The sequence below is a fragment of the Haliaeetus leucocephalus genome, unplaced genomic scaffold (assembly GCF_000737465.1).
Source record: "Haliaeetus leucocephalus isolate CR32 unplaced genomic scaffold, Haliaeetus_leucocephalus-4.0 Scaffold1, whole genome shotgun sequence".
Taxonomy (NCBI): Eukaryota; Metazoa; Chordata; class Aves; order Accipitriformes; family Accipitridae; genus Haliaeetus; species Haliaeetus leucocephalus.
The window spans coordinates 2,949,215-2,968,107 of record NW_010972437.1 but is presented as its reverse complement, the minus strand read 5'-3'; the positions used below and the strand labels follow the sequence as shown (position 1 = coordinate 2,968,107).

The following is an 18,893-nucleotide window of genomic DNA, read 5'->3' as shown; positions in this document are numbered from 1 at the left end:
AAATATGTCGCAATGTGGGGGGGGGGGGGGGGGGAGTAATTATTTGAAATAGATAAAAATTGTCAACAGTTGTAAGGAAAGAAAAAACACCCCCTTTCTCACTGTTTTTTGTAACTTAGTCTTGCTAATTAAAATATTTGCTAATAGGGAAAAATAAAAGAAATACGAAAATCCTTTTGCTAGTGTTCAAAGTACATATTGTCAGTTATCTCAATTAATTAGTATCTCATATCTGCGTTTTATAGGAGTTATTATGAAGCCAATGATGTGACCTCTGCTATTGAGATAATAGAAGAAGCCTTTGCTAAACACCAGAGCCTTGTCTCCATGGAAGATGTTAACATTGCAGCTGAACTATATATTTCTTCCAAACAGTATGACAAAGCATTGGCGGTAAGGAGAATTAAATGCATTTCTGTATCATGTTCAGCACCTCTTTGCCAGTCAGGATGGACAGTTTATATTCCTGTAGTGCTTAAATATGGTCATGTTTCTATAGTGACAGAGCTGATCAGATTCAGATTCCTTGCTATTAGTCCTATGGAAATCAGCGTTGACATTAACGGCTTGATTTAATAAGTTGGGGGCTGATAGACTTGCGTGCTGTTCCAGGTTTAAAGTTCAGGGATCCTTCCTCTCTACAGTTGCCGTAATCTTAGTAGCCAGAGAAGACCTTTGAGCTGGTTTTGTCAGTACTACCAGCAAAGAGCATTCTCTAACTTGAAGGTTAAGAGGGTGACACTGAACGGTCTAATGGTTCAAATGCAGACAGTGGTGCTTTATCTGGCATACTTGTGTTACAACCAAGAATTCATGCGTTAAGCATCAAGCATACATTCCAGAAAGACAATACATCTTGACTCTTAAGTCATCAGGAGTTGGAGAAGATTGCTTATCTGTTCCCAATTTGTTCTAGCAGTTTTTAACCCTCACCTTTGAGGCAGGTTTCTGAGTTGATTTGGTCTGGCTATGAGAGGAAAGACTTTAGTATCTGGCCATTGTTACACTTTCCAACATAGATTGAAGAGACACTGTTAGTTGGGACTTTCTCCTTGTGAACATTCTTACTTGCTGATACTGAATTACCTCTTTTTTTTTTTTTCTCCTTAAGATTTTATTTAGCTTGCTCTCTGTCAGCGCAAAGCATCATGAACCTGCAAACAATTCCTCTGACCCTTCTCTGTACTTCTTCCCATTTTAAAAATCAAACAGTTAATTTTATGTACACAGTATTTAGCTGCCAGATTTAGTAATACAGTACTCAGTCATAGAACTGTTCCCCTGTTTCTTCATGATGGTTCTCCTCGGGTCTATTCCTGTGATGGTGTTCCTTGTTCCTCAGCAGCTGAAACTGTATTTGAGCTGGTAAATCAAGCCTTTAAAAAATAACTATCATAACACAATTATCTGGTATGTTCCTCTAAGGGCCATGTACTCTGTGTTTATCAGTCTTGTTTTGGCAACAGTAATGACTTAAATATTTACTTTTCAATTCACGAACAAAATACCAAACTGCATTGGGTCTTAGACCGATGGTCCTTTACACTTGTGCATTTCCCCCCTTGCAGATCCCCATTGGCAAGTGAATGTCTTGAATTGTCTGTCTTTGGTTTCTATTTCTAGTTGTTCTACTGAATTATACTAGTTTTATTGAGGTCATGATGTGTATGACCAGGGCTGTTGTAAAATGTCTGGATGTAGCTGTGAATTTTATTTAATTATTTCTTTTAACTGAGACAAACCATATGGTTTCCTTGCAATGTGTTAGGCTGAGGGATCCTTGGAGCAATTTAGAAAGATCTGTGGAGAGCTTAGCTGTTTACCTGGTGCTTTGCTTTCTTTTTCAGTCTTCCAAAAGGCATTAAGAGAAGATATAAAGGTTAAAAACTTTTCAAGTTGTGATGAAAGTAACTGTTGTGTTTGCTAAAGAGATGCTGATTGGATCATCTAAGTAGTCCAAAAATAGTGGACAAAGACATAAGGTGATCAAACTCAATGCTAGTCAACTAACCCCATATGAAGTGAATGCAGCTTTTCTTCTGATAAGTTTTGTGATGTCTAAAACAACTGCTATGTGGGCTAGTTACTCCATATATCCTTTAAATCTTTAAAATGATCCCAGTTACTCATCTGTTTCAGGTTATTACAGATTTTGCAGGAATTGTACTTGAAAAGAAAGTATCAGAAAAAAGTCCAACCAAGGAGAAAAAAGGTAAGTAGCTAACAAGCGGTTAGTATGACCCTGCTGTTCATCTAATATGACATCTTTCTTTCTGTTACCTTTTGAACTCATGGGTGTGTTTTGATGCATGTTGAGGCTTTTCTCTTTTGAAACTTTTCAGTGTTTTTAATTAATTATATGGCACGACCTCAGCTTTCTATAAGGAGTTACTCTGATGTCCAATTAGCCCTGTTGACTCATTAAGGACAAGGACTGCTCTCCAGGCAACTGGAGGCCTTTTAAAGTTCTAAACATTCCTCTGAGTGTTTGCATCAGACCAGTTATTTCTGCCAGCTAAATAGCTTCTGAAAAAAAAATTAGATAAGCTTAGTGGCACCTATACTCGAGAATACCAACCTTTGACCTGAGACTAATATTCTTCATAAACCCTACTTGTGTTATTAAACATTTAAATGTTTTGGTTTATACAAATCTAGGGATATTAGCTTGTGATTGAATAAAGTAGGTTGTCTTTGAGTAACCTGCTTTGTGAAAGTCATTGCTTAAGTCTGAAGATGTCTGTTTGGGCTGTAGAATGATCACAGCATGCCAACTCCACAAGCAGACACTCTGTTCTATGGTTAAAGTGGTTGGTTGGTTCAGCAATCTGGTCCAAACCCAATGTAGGTATAAAATACTTCTGTTGGCTTTTTGCTTTTTCAGCCAGGTGAAAATACAGTTGATCAATGAACAACTGTCCTGATAGAGACTTTTAACAGATTTATAAGAAGCAAAACTATGATGAGTCTAGGAATTATAACACAGTGTTGCCAAGTTACCTGGGGCATGCGATTTCTTAAGACAAAGCTTATAAACAACCCAAGAGCTTGGTTGCCCACCCTCTGTTGCTTTATAACTTTTTTGACTGCTTCCTGCTCTGCTGTCCTTCAAAAAAACCAAAAAGTCCACTTTTCAGAGTAAGCTACCAATCAATTATGGATTCAAAAGCAAGTCACTTTTGACTTAGCTGGTGCTACTAGGGTGTCCTGGTTTCAGCTGGGATAGAGTTAACTGTCTTCCTAGTAGCTGGTACAGTGCTATGTTTTGAGTTCAGTATGTGAAGAATGTTGATAACACTGATGTTTTCAGTTGTTGCTCAGTAGTGTTTAGACTATAGTCAAGGATTTTTCAGCTTCTCATGCCCAGCCAGGGCACCTGACCCAAAGTGGCCAACAGTGTATTCCATACCATGTGATGTCCCATCTAGTTTAGGAACTGGGAAGTGGGGGGGCAGGGATTCGCCGCTCGGGGACTGGCTGGGTGTCGGTCGGCGGGTGGTGAGCAATTGCCCTGCGCATCATTTGTACATTTCAGTCCTTTTATTACTACTGTTGTCATTTTATTAGTGTTATCATTATCATTATTAGTTCCTTCTTTTCTGTTCTATTAAATCGTTCTTATCTCAACCCAGGAGTTTTACTTCTTTTCCTGATTTTCTCCCCCATCCCACTGGATGGGGGGGGAGTGAGTGAGCAGCTGCGTGGTGCTTAGTTGCTGGCTGGGGTTAAACCACGACATAGGGTAATTTGCTAATCTTTTTTAAAAGATACAGAGGCAGTGGTAGAAACTCAGGAAAGCCAGGAGGCAGTGACTGACGACCAGAGTCATCCAGTTGCTGAATCCAATGCTGCAGGTAAGTAATTTAATTTTTTTTATTTCATACAAGTTATCAACTGATTATATGCTTAGGAACCAGGTTGCAATCATATAAAAATGGGGAGAGATTTCTAACAGCAGAGAAATAGGGCTTCATCCAGAAAAGGTTTCTTGTGTACTGTCTTCCTTACTCAGAACTTACTTCCTATACCAGCCAGCCACCAAAGCCAAAAGCATTCTCCCAGGGCTTTCTCACTTTGAAAAGAAAATTTTTCATTTTGTAAGGATTTATCAGCAGGTGAATAGTTACTGTCAGGCTGGGATTTAAGATGTTCAGAGAATGATGAATTAATCTGCCTGTTGTGATTTGCAGTAATTGGATGTGGAGGTAGAAGGTAATAGGGAAGCCTTATGTTGGAAATCACAGTTTTCTCAGGTTATAGCAATCACCCTTTGAGTGACTGGTGTAAGAATTAAAGTGAAGGAGAACTTAAACAGCGTAGTTAAGGAGGTGTCATGGCTGCATATGAAGGAAATCTGGTAATGGAGTTTTACTGTGTGAACTTTTAATTTGCTAGCATTGTCATGGGTAACTTCTTTGTCTCATGTTTGCATTCTCATCAGATTGCATTCTGTGTTTAACAGTGTATACAGCCAGATCCCTGGTACACAGGACTTGGCTTAATAAGAACAACTATCTTAAGACAGGGTATTTCCTTCAAAAAGCAAGGAGAAGAGGGTGCAGATGCATAAATTGCTAAAGGAAAGCATTATGAAGCAAGCACATCTTAACAGGGTGAAGGCTGTAAGCACATCCTACGGGATCCTGCTGTTGAAATCGATGCAGACTGACAGCACTTGATACTTCACATGAAATTATTAGAATCAGAGACAGCAGGAAGAAGTTGTGCCAACTATCGAGAAAGATACAAAAGAAGGGGAGAGGCTAGGCCTACACCAACATTTGCTAGAGTTGATGAGAATATATTTTCTTCAGTGGAGCTGTACATGGCCTGGAGGGGATATGATGCTTGTGAAGTGCTTGTTAAAGCCTATGGGTTCAGAAAGAAATTCTTTATCTTCCTACAGCTGTGGAGAAGGTCAGCTGCTGCATACCTGAGGGCGTTCCCATAGACATCACGGTCAAGCTGATGGTGTGCTTGGTTCACTTGAACATCCTAGAGCCGCTCAATGTAAGTAGAAACCAACTCAGAAGTTGGGGGATGTTCTAACAAATTACCAAAGCAAGTAATTTTTCCTGTCTTCATATGACTGAGGTCGTTGAGAGAGCTGTGGAGATTCTTTTTGCATCCTTCCCACTCCCAAGAGAGAAACCTAGCAAACCTATAATAGCAGAAATACTATTCTTTGTCCTTATAAATTATGCCTCCAGTGGAAGTATTACTAAAGCACATTAAATCACAGCCTGTGTGCTGTGACAGGCCCAGGACTACACTGCAAAGTTGTTGAACACTAAGGAACACATCTTCACTTTGTTTTAAAGCCCTGCTAAATCTGAAGCCTGTTCTTTCATAAAGAGCGCTCCTCACTGATGGGCAGTTTCACACATTGGATGTGAAATGTATGAATGTGAAATGTTTAGAATAGAAAAATGTGGCTTTTTCAGGAATTCTGAACTTCATTTTTCACTTTTAAACTAACATTTAAGTAAAGGAAGTGTAGTTCAGAATGCAAATAGAATAAAAATCATAGCATAAAAATATAAGCTTCCAATAACCATACCTTAAAGAAATGTTCTTGTTTGTTATTTGTGCTTTTAGTGTTTTGTGTGCTTTTTTTTTTAAGCCTCTTTTGACCACTCTAGTGGAACAAAATCCAGAAGAAATGGGTGACTTGTATTTGGACGTTGCAGAGGCATTTCTGGATGTTGGAGAATACAACTCAGCACTGCCTCTCTTGAGTTCCCTTGTCTGTTCAGAACGATACAACTTGGCTGTTGTCTGGCTTCGGCATGCGGGTGAGAAGAAGCAGGACTGCTGAGCACGTGGTTCTGAGAGATGATAATATAATGCTGAGCATTTCCAGGGACGTTTATCTAAGATCACAGGAATTTTAGATACACATGTTGAATGATAATTGGTATTTGCAAAACTGTAATTGGAATTTTTTATGACAACCCTGTCATGGTGTGTTTTCTTGTTCATCTTCTAGATTGAAATTTACTTCAGCTAAAAATACTTTATTTTTGTATAAGTGAAGCAGCATCTATTCTGCATGCCATCCTGTGTCAACTGATGATGCTTTAAATGAAACTGTGGATGCATCAGTACATATTTCTGAATATTTTCACGTTAATAATACAGGTTTTGCGTGGTTTTAACTGAAAAAGTATCTGAAAAGTACGTTAACTATGTTGAAAGCTTTGGAATCTTTTTTTTTCTGCCATTGAAGCGTATTGTGTTGTTCACGGTATTCCTAGAGTGCTTGAAGGCGTTGGGACACATGGAGCGTGCTGCAGAGAGCTATGCCAAAGTTGTTGATCTTGCTCCGTTGCATCTGGATGCAAGAATCTCACTTTCAACACTTCAGCAGCAGCTGGGCCGACCTGAAAAAGCTCTGGAGGCTCTGGAACCAATGTATGATCCAGATACACTGGCTCAGGATGCTAATGCTGCCCAGCAGGTGGGTAAAGTGTTCTGTGCTTCCAGTTCAGGATATATTACTCTGGTAAACTATGGTAGTAGTCGAAGATGTCAACTATATAGGACCAGGGATTGAGACTTACTTACCTATAGCATAGTGAGCCTTCAGAGCACAGCAGATGATTCATTACAGAGTATCAGGGATGAGTCCTTATGGCTCTTTCTCCCTGACCATTTTATCAGTATTTCCTCTGTCCCACCTGATTACTTTTGTGTGATGTACAAGCTCTTGGCCACTGAGAACCAGTCTCGACACCAAACACTTTGCATCAACTTCATCAGCAGTTGCTACATATGAGCTACATGGTTTGGCCTCTACTGATTGTAACTGATGGCGTAGCAAAGGTTCTATATCCTCTCTCCAGCAGCACCTTCACTGTAGGTAAGAGTTATGCCAAATTTCTCTGAAATTTGAGAATTTTAAACAGTAACTACTGCAGGGCAATTTAGGGAGACCTTACCTGCTGCTGCTAAGATTCTTACAGCTTTCTAGAAGCTTTTACAATCCTAGTAAGTACTGTATTGAGACAAAATTGTTTGTTTTATAAACTCACTCTCTGTGCAAGAGGTTGAATAATAATGTTCAATGTTATCTAGGAATTAAAGCTGCTCCTCCATCGTTCGACATTGTTGTATTCCCAAGGCAAAATGTATGGTTACATAGACACTTTACTTACAATGCTGGCAATGCTGTTGAAGGTAAGCCAGTCTTTCCAGCTACGCTTTAAGAAATTGGACAGCTACGAGTTGGGTTAAGACAAGCAACAAACAAACTCAGAAGGAAAGCTAGTGGGTTTTATATGCATATTGCTTCATAATTTTCTTAGATAATAATCTTGCAGGGAGCCTATAATACTGGTGTTCCTGCCTGTAGTGTTCAGAGCAGCGGACCACTTGTGTGTATAATTCTTAATACAGTGATTTCAACTCTCTGTTTCTCAGTGTACATAGAACACACTGAATACTAAAGCTGCTTCTTAACCTTTTTAGCAGTCAGCATAGTGCTTTCTTTAAGTGTTGACACTGGCTTCTAGTTCAACAGTTTTCTTTGAATTTCTTAGATTATTTTTTTAAATAGTTTCTTGTGATAAAATGACCAAAGAAGAATTTGTTTAGCCAGTAAATACAGTAGTGGTGGTTTTGTGTTCATTGGTTTTTGGTTTTTTTTCAAATAGGGAGTGAGGGAGGGGAATATTTAGACCTCAATTTTATCCATCTGGTCAGAGCCATTACTGTTGTCTTAGACTGGTTGAATAGCTGACCATCCACGTATTTCTGAAACTGATACAGAAAGGCATTGTTCTTGTTATGCCTCTGTGCAAATAGTTTTGATTTCAATATATACATGGATGTTCCAATCCCAGGAGAAGTATTTTAAGTAATTTAAAGAGTTTGTATCTTTCTTTTGCGTAGCCCAGTTTGCACTGGAGCATGAGATAATGCTCCTCTTAAGAATGTTCTCTCTCATGATCTTGCTTTATTGTGGCACTTCTAAGTTGCAGACTGTTTTGGCATGCAACAAGAGCAAGATGGATTGGCCATAAAGCTGCCTTTGTCATAGGATGTATTAATGTAATCTGAAATGCTGCCCTTAAATTTGTTTCTAGGTAGCAATGAGCAGAGCTCAGGTGTGTTTGATATCTAGTTCCAAATCTGGAGAGAGACACCTCTATCTTATTAAGGTGTCAAGGGATAAAATTTCTGACAATGACGACCAAGAGACAGCAAATTGCGATGCGAAAGGTAACAAATGTTTATTAAAAACAAAGCAACAAGATGAACTCCTTAGTTCTGAAAAATGAAATAAATGTTACTATTTTGCATGCTAAATCCATGCAGTTCATGTTAACATTGCTTTATTTCTAGGGCAAAGAAGGCAGCAAAAATGAAGATAATATAACTTAAAGGAACAATCCCCAATCAGAGAAAAGTAGTAAGATTACAGGGTAATTCAGATTGAGAAGGACCTCTAGAGATCATATGGTCCAACATTCTCCTCAGTGCAAATATAAGACACGCAAATCTAGAACATACTAGAAATACATGTTTTGAAAGTGGTGTGATTTTTTTTAACTGGCCCAAACTGGGTTGAGCCAAGCTACACATTCTTAAGCACTGTTTGGTAGATTAGAAAGAGTAACTTAAATGCATTCATGTACTATGTTTACAACTTGAACTGTGTGTATTTCTTGCCATTTGTCCCGAATTTTTGACTGTTTTTTTGCTACTGTTTTACAAACTGCACTTAAACTGAGAAAAGTAAATATTTTGTCTTTATTTTACCTGTTAATGCTGAGATGTTTTTGAAAAGATCAGTTTGACATATGCACCTTTTTTTTTTTTTTTTAAGAGTTTAGCTTTCTTGTTTTAGTTTTCTCAACTTACTGACTTCAATATTTTAGCAATTTTTGCTGTTCTCACGAGTGTTCTGACAAAAGATGACTGGTGGAACCTCCTCCTGAAGGCTATATATTCCTTGTGTGACCTATCCCGGTACAAGGAGGCAGAGCTACTAGTGGATTCCTCACTGGAATATTATTCATTTTATGATGATAGACAAAAGCGCAAGGAGCTGGAATACTTTGGGCTCTCTGCTGCAATTCTGGACAAGAACTTCAGAAAAGCGTACAACTATATCAGGTGGGGTACTGAGAAGGTAGAGCGATCTCTTCTGTAACTGCTTCCACTGAGGCTGTATCATACTGCTGAAAATATTGCTGAAGGAGGCAGGCTGATGCTTTTCGGCTTTTGCTAAAACAGATAAGGCTATTGAAATGAAAGGAGGTTTCTAATAGCCTCTGATTCAAAAAAATGCATAATGCAGTAGGTTGGTTGATTTGGCCAGAACCATTGGTTCTGTCTTTCACTCTCAACTTTGCCTCAGTCACTGACCTGCTCTTTGAGTGTCTCTTCTTTGTTATCTTCCCTAAACTGTTGAGGTTTTATTGCAGGTACAGTATTTACTATATAGCATTTAGTAATTTCTTATATACTTTTCATTCTATAGAATCATGGTAATGGAAAATGTCAATAAACCACAGCTGTGGAACATCTTCAATCAAGTTACTATGCAATCTCAGGATGTCCGTCACCATCGCTTTTGTCTCCGCTTGATGCTGAAAAATCCTGATAATCATGCATTGTGTGTCCTAAATGGGCATAATGCGTTTGTATCTGGCAGTTTCAAACACGCTCTTGGTAATATCATTAATGTTCTAATATTAACAAATGTAACAAGTGAATGATTTTTTTCTGAAAAAGATTTATTAAAGTAATTTTTTTCATATATCAGAAAATTATAGGTGGCTTCACAGTGTTAGTCTGGTGCTTTAATTATTTTGTACACAAGTCAAAGCATTGCTAAAGAGTTTTGCTAATAAAAATTAAGCTGGCGTGTTTCAAGTTTAGCACACATTGCAAATACAACTAACTTGCAAAGATAATTAAGGCTAATGATAATAAGGTATAAGAAGGACAGAAACAGACCAATTTAAACAGCAAATAAAGTTGGTTGGATGTTTTAAGCAGGCCTTTGAAGTAAACCTACTGCTTTCAGTCAAGCCCTCCAAATGTCACACTTCTGATGTGTGGCCTCCAGGATATAAATCCCAGCAAGGACCATGTTTGCCTTCTGTGTCTGATTGTTTTCTGCTTACATTTTTACACCACAGTCTGCATTCTTCCTTCAGAATCCAAGGGGTGCTGAAAATAAAAGATTTTCTTTCATGTTTTTTCCTGTATATTTTGATGTAGGTGTATTAAACTATTCCTTAGTTCACACTTCCAATTTGAAGCTTTTCTTTTTTACCCTTAAATTCTTAAGGAATGCTTTTCACAACAAACATTTTGATTCCGTTATTTGCTTTTAGGACAGTATGTGCAAGCCTTTCGTGCAAACCCAGATGAACCTCTGTACAGTCTTTGTATTGGCTTGACTTTCATCCACATGGCTTCTCAGAAATATGTGTTGAAAAGGCATGCTCTTCTAGTACAGGTGAGTTACTGTGATTATTTTTACCTATAGTGTTTCCTGGCTTTGTATCTTGCAGACAGTTATGGCTACAACATACTCTGTTTAAATAACTTTTCATAATTAATATGGCATTTCAAAAGAGGGAAGTGGCAAAACATGAACACAGATGAGTATGCTTTTGAACTATAGTTATATCCATCTGAATCTCCTCTCCTTTTAGTTCTGCTGTGTGTATACAATGATTACTCACATAGATGCTAGCAGCTGCCATCTGTTTGTGAAAATATTACCAATTTCAGTCTTGATGGCTGTAGTCTGGATTTTCTTCCAAATTCTTGCCCTGCCTTGCTCTGAAGAAGTGCTGTAGAGTAGAATCTATGCCACGTGCCCTTCATAGACATGTCTCATAAACTGCATCATTGAAGCAAACTTTACAGACTTAGAAAGTAGGTTTTTAGCCTGTTCTCCTTTTCTCTTCCCCCTTTTAGGTGCCTCTTATAGCTCTCTTCACAAAGATCTTGTGAACTCCAGTTTAGGCTACCCTCAATTTTTCGAGTTCCTTATTCACATTTTTCTTTCATCTGCCAGATCCAGTTACAAACCGCAGGCTGATTACTCCCAAACAGAATCTTGAAAGTAATTTCCTCTACTCTCCACCAGGTATTTTCATTGACCTGAAATGCCTTTTAATTCCTGTGGCCACTGAGCTCAGAGTCAGCAGAATATGGTGAGGATCCTGAGCTCTCATGACTTCTGAAATTGCTGAAAAACTGTAGCTTGCACTGATTTTGACAAAAGCTATAGGGCCTCAGCTACTCTAAACCAAGACCAATTATGTCAGTATCCAACTTTAGACATTTTGAACTTGCAAACTTCGGCCTAATTTTAATATTTTTATCCACTTCTTTCTGTAATCAGCCTACCTGTCTTATATGGGCTGCTATGTTCTCCTTTTGTAACGTACTTGAACAATGTCCTATTTGTGTTATCCTCTGGTGGTAAAGTTCCCTGCTTTCTCTCTTCTCATTTCTTGCTTACTATACTTGGTATTTTTACATCCTCTCTTTCTCCTGTTGTAGCTGATTAATAATTCAACCACAGTGACATACTGGTGGCCTAAATTATGATCATTAGCTGCTTGTGTCTGAACTAATTCCTCAGGTTGAAGGAGGTATTTTCTCTGATTACCAACATGGTCCCTAGAAGGAAAGTCCTCTATTTACAACAGAATCATCACATTCTAAAGTGGTAACAAAATGAAATGCACAGGAGAGGATGAAAACGTTGCGTGCTTGATTTTTCCCTTCTGAATTCACCTCTTCTATCTGTCCCTCCAAAGTTTCCCCCAGGGCTCCTTCAGTGTCAAATGAAACACTGCATTTTAATGAAAAATAATACTATATGCCTCTTTCTTTGTCTTTCCTTTTGTTCTGTATGGGAGGTAGGTGTGGTCTAATGCCATTCATCTTTATAGCATCATACAAACCTTGAGTCACGGTGAGTCGGTAACACACCAAGCTGGTAGGCAGTGACATCCTACAGATGAGAAACAAATCACTTCTCTCGCTTTACAGCACGCCAGTGTATAAATGGGACTAGTTTGTTCCACTGGTGCCTGGTCACTGTTGCTTTATGCATTGCCCTGTTTTACATCTTCTGGGACATCAGCACCCAAATAGGCACGTAGTACCTGTTGCGTCCTGCTCCTCTGTCTGAACCACAGCGTGCCACAGAGGAGGAGTGGGTATTCAGACTAGAGTTGGCAATGAAATTATGTACACCTGTGATTCTGCTAGCCATACAGTTTAAATATATGAGCATATATTTTAATCTTAAACTAAAAGCAAAATAAAATGCAACACTTACAGGGTGCTTCAACTTTCAATTTGTTAAAGCATAGCACTGGAATTGCTGGGTATGAGTTTCCTTTCAGATTCTGGTGGAGACTTGGCAGTAAACCATCTGCTGGCTTCAAGAAGGGACATGAACTCTCACCAATTGCTTAGGATGTATGGGTTTTTCTTGCCCTTATTCAGTGACATTTATTTTTGGCCACTTTATAAAATGATACACTGATAATTTCCCTGGTAACTGGTATTGGAGTAAACATTTATATGGAGCACAAGATCAGGAAAAGAAGATGCTTGCGTTCCAGAAATAACACTTTGATATGTACTTCAGGGAGTTAAGAATTTTGTAGAATTCTGAAAAGTTGTAGAATTAAACCATTTCTTGCTACTATCCAAGGCAAAGAGTGAAGGAAGGGGAATGAAGGTTTGGGTTTTTTTTTTCTCCTTTAAAAAAAAAAAAGTGGAGGAGGATTATCTTTTTAAAGATGTTTTTAAGAAAAATAAGATCTTGCTCTAGCCTGTCCTTTGGCTGCATGTTTTCTAAGGTGGTCAGCTCTTCCAAATATGAACCAATCATCTTATCTGTGTGTATAGTACATAAACACGTACATACATACTTACATATTTAGCAAGCTAGTGCTGTCACTATACTAAATAACTGTGTTCAGTTTACTAAAAAGATCTCCTCTTTGTTAGCAATGGCAGTGAGACTGACAGAGCAGTTTTTATGGTCTCAACAATCAAACGTGACTTACTTTTTGCCTTCAACTTGCATGTGGTTTTGTGGGGAAGTATAGGTCAAAATTTTAAATAGAACATTTAAACACCTGTTCTCCAGCATATTTTACTGCCATCTTCTTAAAGGGAACAGTCACAAACATGCTTAATATGTATGTGTACAGGGATTCTCCTTCCTTCACCGGTACTTGGACCTGCGTGGACCATGTCAAGAGTCTTTCTACAACCTTGGCCGTGGTCTTCACCAGCTGGGATTACTCCACCTGGCAATCCACTATTACCAAAAAGTACTTGAACTTCCTCCTCTTACCTTAGAGGTACTGTATCTTTTTAGGTTATGTACAGAGAATAAAGTCAGGTCGATGTTAATAACTTCTCAGCCATAGTTAAAGTAAGTACATAAAATCTGTGTAGGTGAGTTTCCTTTAATTTGCATTGTAGTTCCTTGTCATTGGAAGCCCAAATCTGATTGTCACCTGGTAATGTATATACGCGTGTGTTAATTTCAAACGTTTATGAATTTTGAAGGATTAATAATAGGCTGGAGTAGGTTGCTAAACAACTTTACCTGAATAAGAGCTGAACTTTATTTATATTACATGCAATAAATTATAACTGGAAGTTCTATATACCCACTCATGCTATAAAACAGCATGCCAGGGCAATATGAACCAGTCTTAAGAATGCTGGCATGCGTCTGAACCATGGTTTTGCTCTAATTGATCTGTATTAGATCATCCTAATTGATGTGTTATACATTTACAAGTCTGCTCTGAGAGAAGTTTTTTTTTTTACCTAGCTTTGGCATGGGTAGGTAGAAAAATTACAAGTGTATTTAGAAAATGGGAAGGGTTGGTAAAGTAATAAATATGGGTGTTTGTTAGCCAGTGCTGGGAGTTCAAAGCAGCAATCCTGGGACCATGTAACAGATACAGGCAGTATTCACATTCTGATTGTAGAAACAAATACTTTGCATACAAAGACAAATTAAGATAGTACTTTCCTGTTTTATGAGCTGCCTATCTAATTTACAGCTAATGTTTTGATTATGTAATTATATAACTCTGGTGATTAACAACATCTGGAAACTCATTAAAGAGGGAGGGCACAAGGAATAATTCTTTTGTTTCTATACAGCTGAAAGCCTATATAAACCATGAATATGTGATTTGATTCCATTGTAGTTGCTACTCATGTCTTTAAGTTTTATACTATTTTTGCATACAGCTAACTTTTTTTAATAATTATTTTTACAGGGAATAGAAACTGATCAGACAGACTTGAGAAGAGATACTGCCTTTAACTTGTCACTTATTTATCAGAGCAGCGGAAATACTAGAATGGCTCAAAAGATGTTGTATACCTACACAGTTGTTTGATGAGGTTTGTGGCAGGTGGAATTGATACTCTTTATATTAACCTTTGCATTATGCAGTGCTGGGGAAACTGGATTTATGTACTGTTTTTTTTATAGATGGTCAGAGACATGACTTGTGCTGTATATAGCTTTATGGACTTTTTCTACTTCTGATGTTTGAACGGTATCACATATGGATGGAAACCACCTGTTCCGAGTACAACACTGACATGCCCAAGTGTGTCTGTTACTGGCTCTTCTGCTTTGATGCACTGCTCTGTAATTTGACACTGTCTTGTATATAGAATCAAACAGTGAAAACTGAAGCCCAGTGTGGTTTGTTGTTTGTTTGGTTTTTTGGGGGAAAATTCACAATGATGTGCAATATTACAACTAGTTACCAGTGAGGTTGTTCAAGAAGCCATATTCACTGGTGATGAGGGTTTTTTAATGTGCAGAATTAAAATACAATATAGAAGAAATGGGTTCATACTAATCCCTAGAGGATGGAGAACTCAGTGTTTCAAGATCTTTACAGTATTCAGAATTTTCTAGGAGTTCATATTCCTAGCAGCTGTTCTATTTGAAGGAGATCAATTTCTGTTTTACCGAAATCAGTGTGACCTTTGTTCTTCTGAATTTGTTAGTAAAAATGCTGAGGTTAATGATAATGTTTACTCCTTCTCAGCAAACATATATCCCACTGAATAGCTTATAGCAAAAATTAATATAATAATATCATACACCTTGTTATTTAACATACATTGCAAACAGTCTGGCTTTTTAATTATTTCTGACAGTTGAACAGTAGCATATGATGGTGGAAGCATGCTGCTTCCAAACCAGCAAGAGAAGCAAGATGCAATATTTTATCATAGAGTATAAAGTTATATGTATATATAGAAATGGATATATGTATGTTATGCACTACAGAAAAATAAGGCTGAAGAATATTTTTCAGCAAGGTAGTTTGCTGAATAGAAAACAAACCATGCTGTTGCCTCCCAAGCACTCGTTACTTAAAGTATCACAGCTAACTACCGCTATGTGCTTACAGCCCACTTTTATATGTATTTATGTTCTGTAATCATTTCACACAACTGCAATCAGATTAAGAAACAAGTCTGGTGGAATTGCCTAGACTAATTTTAAAGGTAAGGCAATTTTATCTCAAGTTCAACGTTAAATTAAAATATGTTGTATGTCCACTTCACTAGAGATAGTGAGAATACAAAGGTAAGAGACAAATACCAAGAAAGTCTCACTAACTTGCAAAAGGACAGCATGTTTTACTTGGAAATAGTACCTGGCAGCACTGCCTAAATACAAGTCCCATGCTAAGCTTGCAGAACTATAAATTAAATAACCATTTTAGTTGTGTTAGCCTGGGGTATTCATAAGCTGCAGAGTAAGGGAGAGAATGACTCCCTTACCTCCATTTTGTTTCTCATTCTTGGTCATACCTCATCACTGTTTTTGATATGAGAGCCAACTGTTTGCTGTGTGAACGGGAGCTGACTCACAATGTATGTACAAGCATAGTACTGTTGTCATCCCGGGGTAAAAATTCTTCTGTTGAAGTTTTCCTTATTCTTTATTGGCCTTTTCACATCTTGTAACCCCATTGATTTTTTTCTTTTTGCAGCAAATGACTCCTGTCCCTTCATATGCAAAAAGTTTTATCATGTCCCAGGAAATACAGCCCTCTGCACTGAACTAATGCTTAGAAAACAGAAGCCAGAGATCCAGTACACAGATTCTCTGTGCATTATTCTTTTCCAAAACTGAGTCTGAAATACTCAGAATCCTATTGCTTGTACCTTAACAGAACTGGTAACAGTTTCAAACACACTACATATATTGTCAAACTACTTGGTTTAACCATGATAATTTTTATAGCTGTTTATTGCTGAAGAAAGAGCTATTTTATATAAAACACTAACTCAAGCCATACTTAAAAGACTGCTTATAAAAGCATCTACTGATTTGTCTTAAAAACTGAATCATACCTTTACAGTTGTTCTTACATGATACCACCATTGACATGTGTAGAAAGCAGTTTGCCATCCACATTTGCTGAAGGCCAGACTGACAGGAAAAAACCCAAACAAACAACCACCTTTTCACTGCTTAGAAAATTCATTTTAAATGCTGCAAATATTACTATAACTAAGAGGCTTAGCAGCTACCAAGCCCAGGGAAAGGCTAGCAATGTGGACCTCAATAATTGATCCTGCAGGTGGCAGCAGTGTTAGGTTAATACAACTTTATTGAAATGACTGTGTTTAAAGAAAATAAAAAGTCCTTGTCTAGTGTGTACTTGTGATGTTTCACATGGGTGAGCTGCCACTCACCATGCTGTGGTTCACATTGCAGAGCAGGCTCTGAGCAGACAAACTAGTTTCCTTTCAAATGAAAGCAATTAGAAGATGGCTTCCAGAAGTGTTGCACTTGCTAGTGAGCATTCACTCAGCAGGATCAGACTAGAGCAACTCTGAAGTAAAAACCAATGCAAAACACATCCTGGACATCTGGACCAGCTTTTTCATTCTGCATGTGACCCACTGAGCTGCATCACTTGACTGAAACAGGTATAGCCAAAAGTTAACGTAGTGCTAAAGTTAAAAGGTACTGGCAGGCAGTAATCCCTTCACAATTACACCATGTATCTTACTGCTTTCCACCCTAAACCCCAAACAGGCTTAGAAGAAGCAACAGGATTTGTTGAACCTGGACTAGACTGTCACTACGCAAACAAAAGTACCAAGTTTAATGGCTGCAGCCATATAATCAGAGCCTGCATTTCAATATACAAAGTAACTGCAGATGCATGGCCCTAGAGAGAGCAGGGGATTCTGGAACAAGGAAGGGGTGAAGAACCAGCCCTTGCGGTATAGTGTATGTTGGTAAAACAACTCCCGCAGAGGGAAAACAGAGGGGTGATTGGTGCTGTTGCCCTGCCAACATGCAGTTCATACAAATGCAGCTGCCATATGCTTTGTCCTTTTGCACAGGCAAAGGTCACAATCATTTGTCCCTTGTTAGGCAACCTACTTAAGCATTCAATCTAAACAAAAGTGTTAAAGGGTAAGTGCTATTTGAGACGACTGTTTTTCAGCTGTGATTACTCTACAGAGTTCATAGCAAGCAAAACTAGATTACAGTTTTGACTGCTGTGTGCCTGAGGGCACTGTGGAGGCAGAGAGGCACAGGTTATGCTAAGCCACCCAAGCAGCTTTACCGAGCAGGTGTGGCATAGATGCCAGTCGATTTCTGAAGGAACCAGCTTGACTGGGACAAACCTAAAGCCATATTGTATAGGCCTGCTTTTAAGCAGCACAATTTAATTATTAAACTCAGGTGTGCATTAGCTTTAATAGTGTGTTTAGCCACCCCTTGTTCCTTAGAATAGCCATTTGCTTCAAGGAGAGGCTTAGGTCACCATGGATTAGTCCAGAGTCCTAGTATGTAAGTTATAGTTGAGGACCAAATTTCTGGAGGAGCAGAATGAGCTAATTCCAGTGTGTCCTCAGGCTGCGCCTAGGCTCCAGAGGTATGCAGGACTTCCCTCCCCACTAAACTAAACAAGTATTGCAAATAGCATGTATAGATACCATTGATCACAGAGGAGTTTGCAAACAGCTCTGTTGAAGCAGATTAAAGTGCAACAACACATGTACTGAAGCTAGGTTGTATTGATACCACATGGAAGAGTAAGCCATGACAAAGATGAGCTGATCCTTAGTTGAACAAGCATGAAACTGTCCATGTTACAATCATCTTCAACATACTGTAAGTCATCTGCTTCAACTACTCTTTCCCCAGTGTGTTGTTCCACAGTAGAACACATTGAACACATTCCACTAATTCTTATGAAGGTAAGATGATGTGTGGTATAACATCACATACTTCATGAATTCCTTATATACTCCTAAAATAGCCCAAGGCTGATATTCTCTCATGACCCAGGTATCATCAGCCATTAGAAGCAGCCAGTCCTGCAAGTTCCTCCCTGTCCCAGTCACGTCAGCATTGAGCCACAGACATATGACTCAGTCTTCAGTAATTCACCTGAACCCTCTGCAAATCAGTCTGAGATTTGTTTTGATAGCACCTGCCAGGCCTTAGCCTAAAGCTGGTAAAAGAAAAGTGACAAAAGCAAAGATGCAGCATATCAACAGCATATAGTTTACAGTAATGATAAAGAATAATTGTTTTGCTATAAATAGTAGTTTTGTAAATACTAATCTCACAATGCAAAGCACCTGAGTCAAAAAGACAAGGTGAGAGGTATTAGTTAATTCAAATCAGAGTTTATGATTTAAACAAGCATTCCTGTGTCCCCTATATATGGGTGCCCCATGAGCACCTTTAATTTGCAAGACCTTCTTAGCGATACAGACCTATCTAACTATATCAGATCAAGTAAAGTTCCCGATCCTTCCAGCACCTGGGTACTAGCAGGTAGTGTCCTGGCAGCAAGCGAAGCTCTCCC

The 18,893-nt window shown here is 38.4% G+C and overlaps 1 protein-coding gene across 10 annotated transcripts in view; it reads left to right on the top strand.

Annotated features, from left to right (window-relative positions):
• GTF3C3 (general transcription factor IIIC, polypeptide 3, 102kDa) overlaps positions 1 to 18,892 on the top strand; it is a 25,564-nt gene extending 6,672 nt beyond the window's left edge. The window contains exons 7-20 of one of the 10 annotated variants that reach the window (XM_010564090.1): positions 246 to 393; positions 2,140 to 2,212; positions 3,768 to 3,854; positions 4,907 to 5,010; positions 5,624 to 5,795; positions 6,258 to 6,460; positions 7,078 to 7,179; positions 8,088 to 8,223; positions 8,883 to 9,120; positions 9,488 to 9,678; positions 10,350 to 10,474; positions 13,206 to 13,358; positions 14,298 to 14,424; positions 16,044 to 16,068. In XM_010564090.1, coding sequence (XP_010562392.1) covers positions 246 to 393; positions 2,140 to 2,212; positions 3,768 to 3,854; positions 4,907 to 5,010; positions 5,624 to 5,795; positions 6,258 to 6,460; positions 7,078 to 7,179; positions 8,088 to 8,223; positions 8,883 to 9,120; positions 9,488 to 9,678; positions 10,350 to 10,474; positions 13,206 to 13,358; positions 14,298 to 14,420 — 1,855 coding nt within the window. In that variant the 3' untranslated portion in view covers positions 14,421 to 14,424; positions 16,044 to 16,068. Of the gene's footprint in view, positions 1 to 245; positions 394 to 2,139; positions 2,213 to 3,767; positions 3,855 to 4,906; positions 5,011 to 5,598; positions 5,826 to 6,257; positions 6,461 to 7,077; positions 7,180 to 8,087; positions 8,224 to 8,830; positions 9,121 to 9,487; positions 9,679 to 10,349; positions 10,475 to 13,205; positions 13,359 to 14,297 lie in introns of those variants that run through there. The other 9 variants (XR_774149.1, XR_774150.1, XM_010564100.1 and 6 more) reach the window with 9 other exon arrangements.
• The last annotated feature ends 1 nt before the right edge of the window (position 18,893 follows it).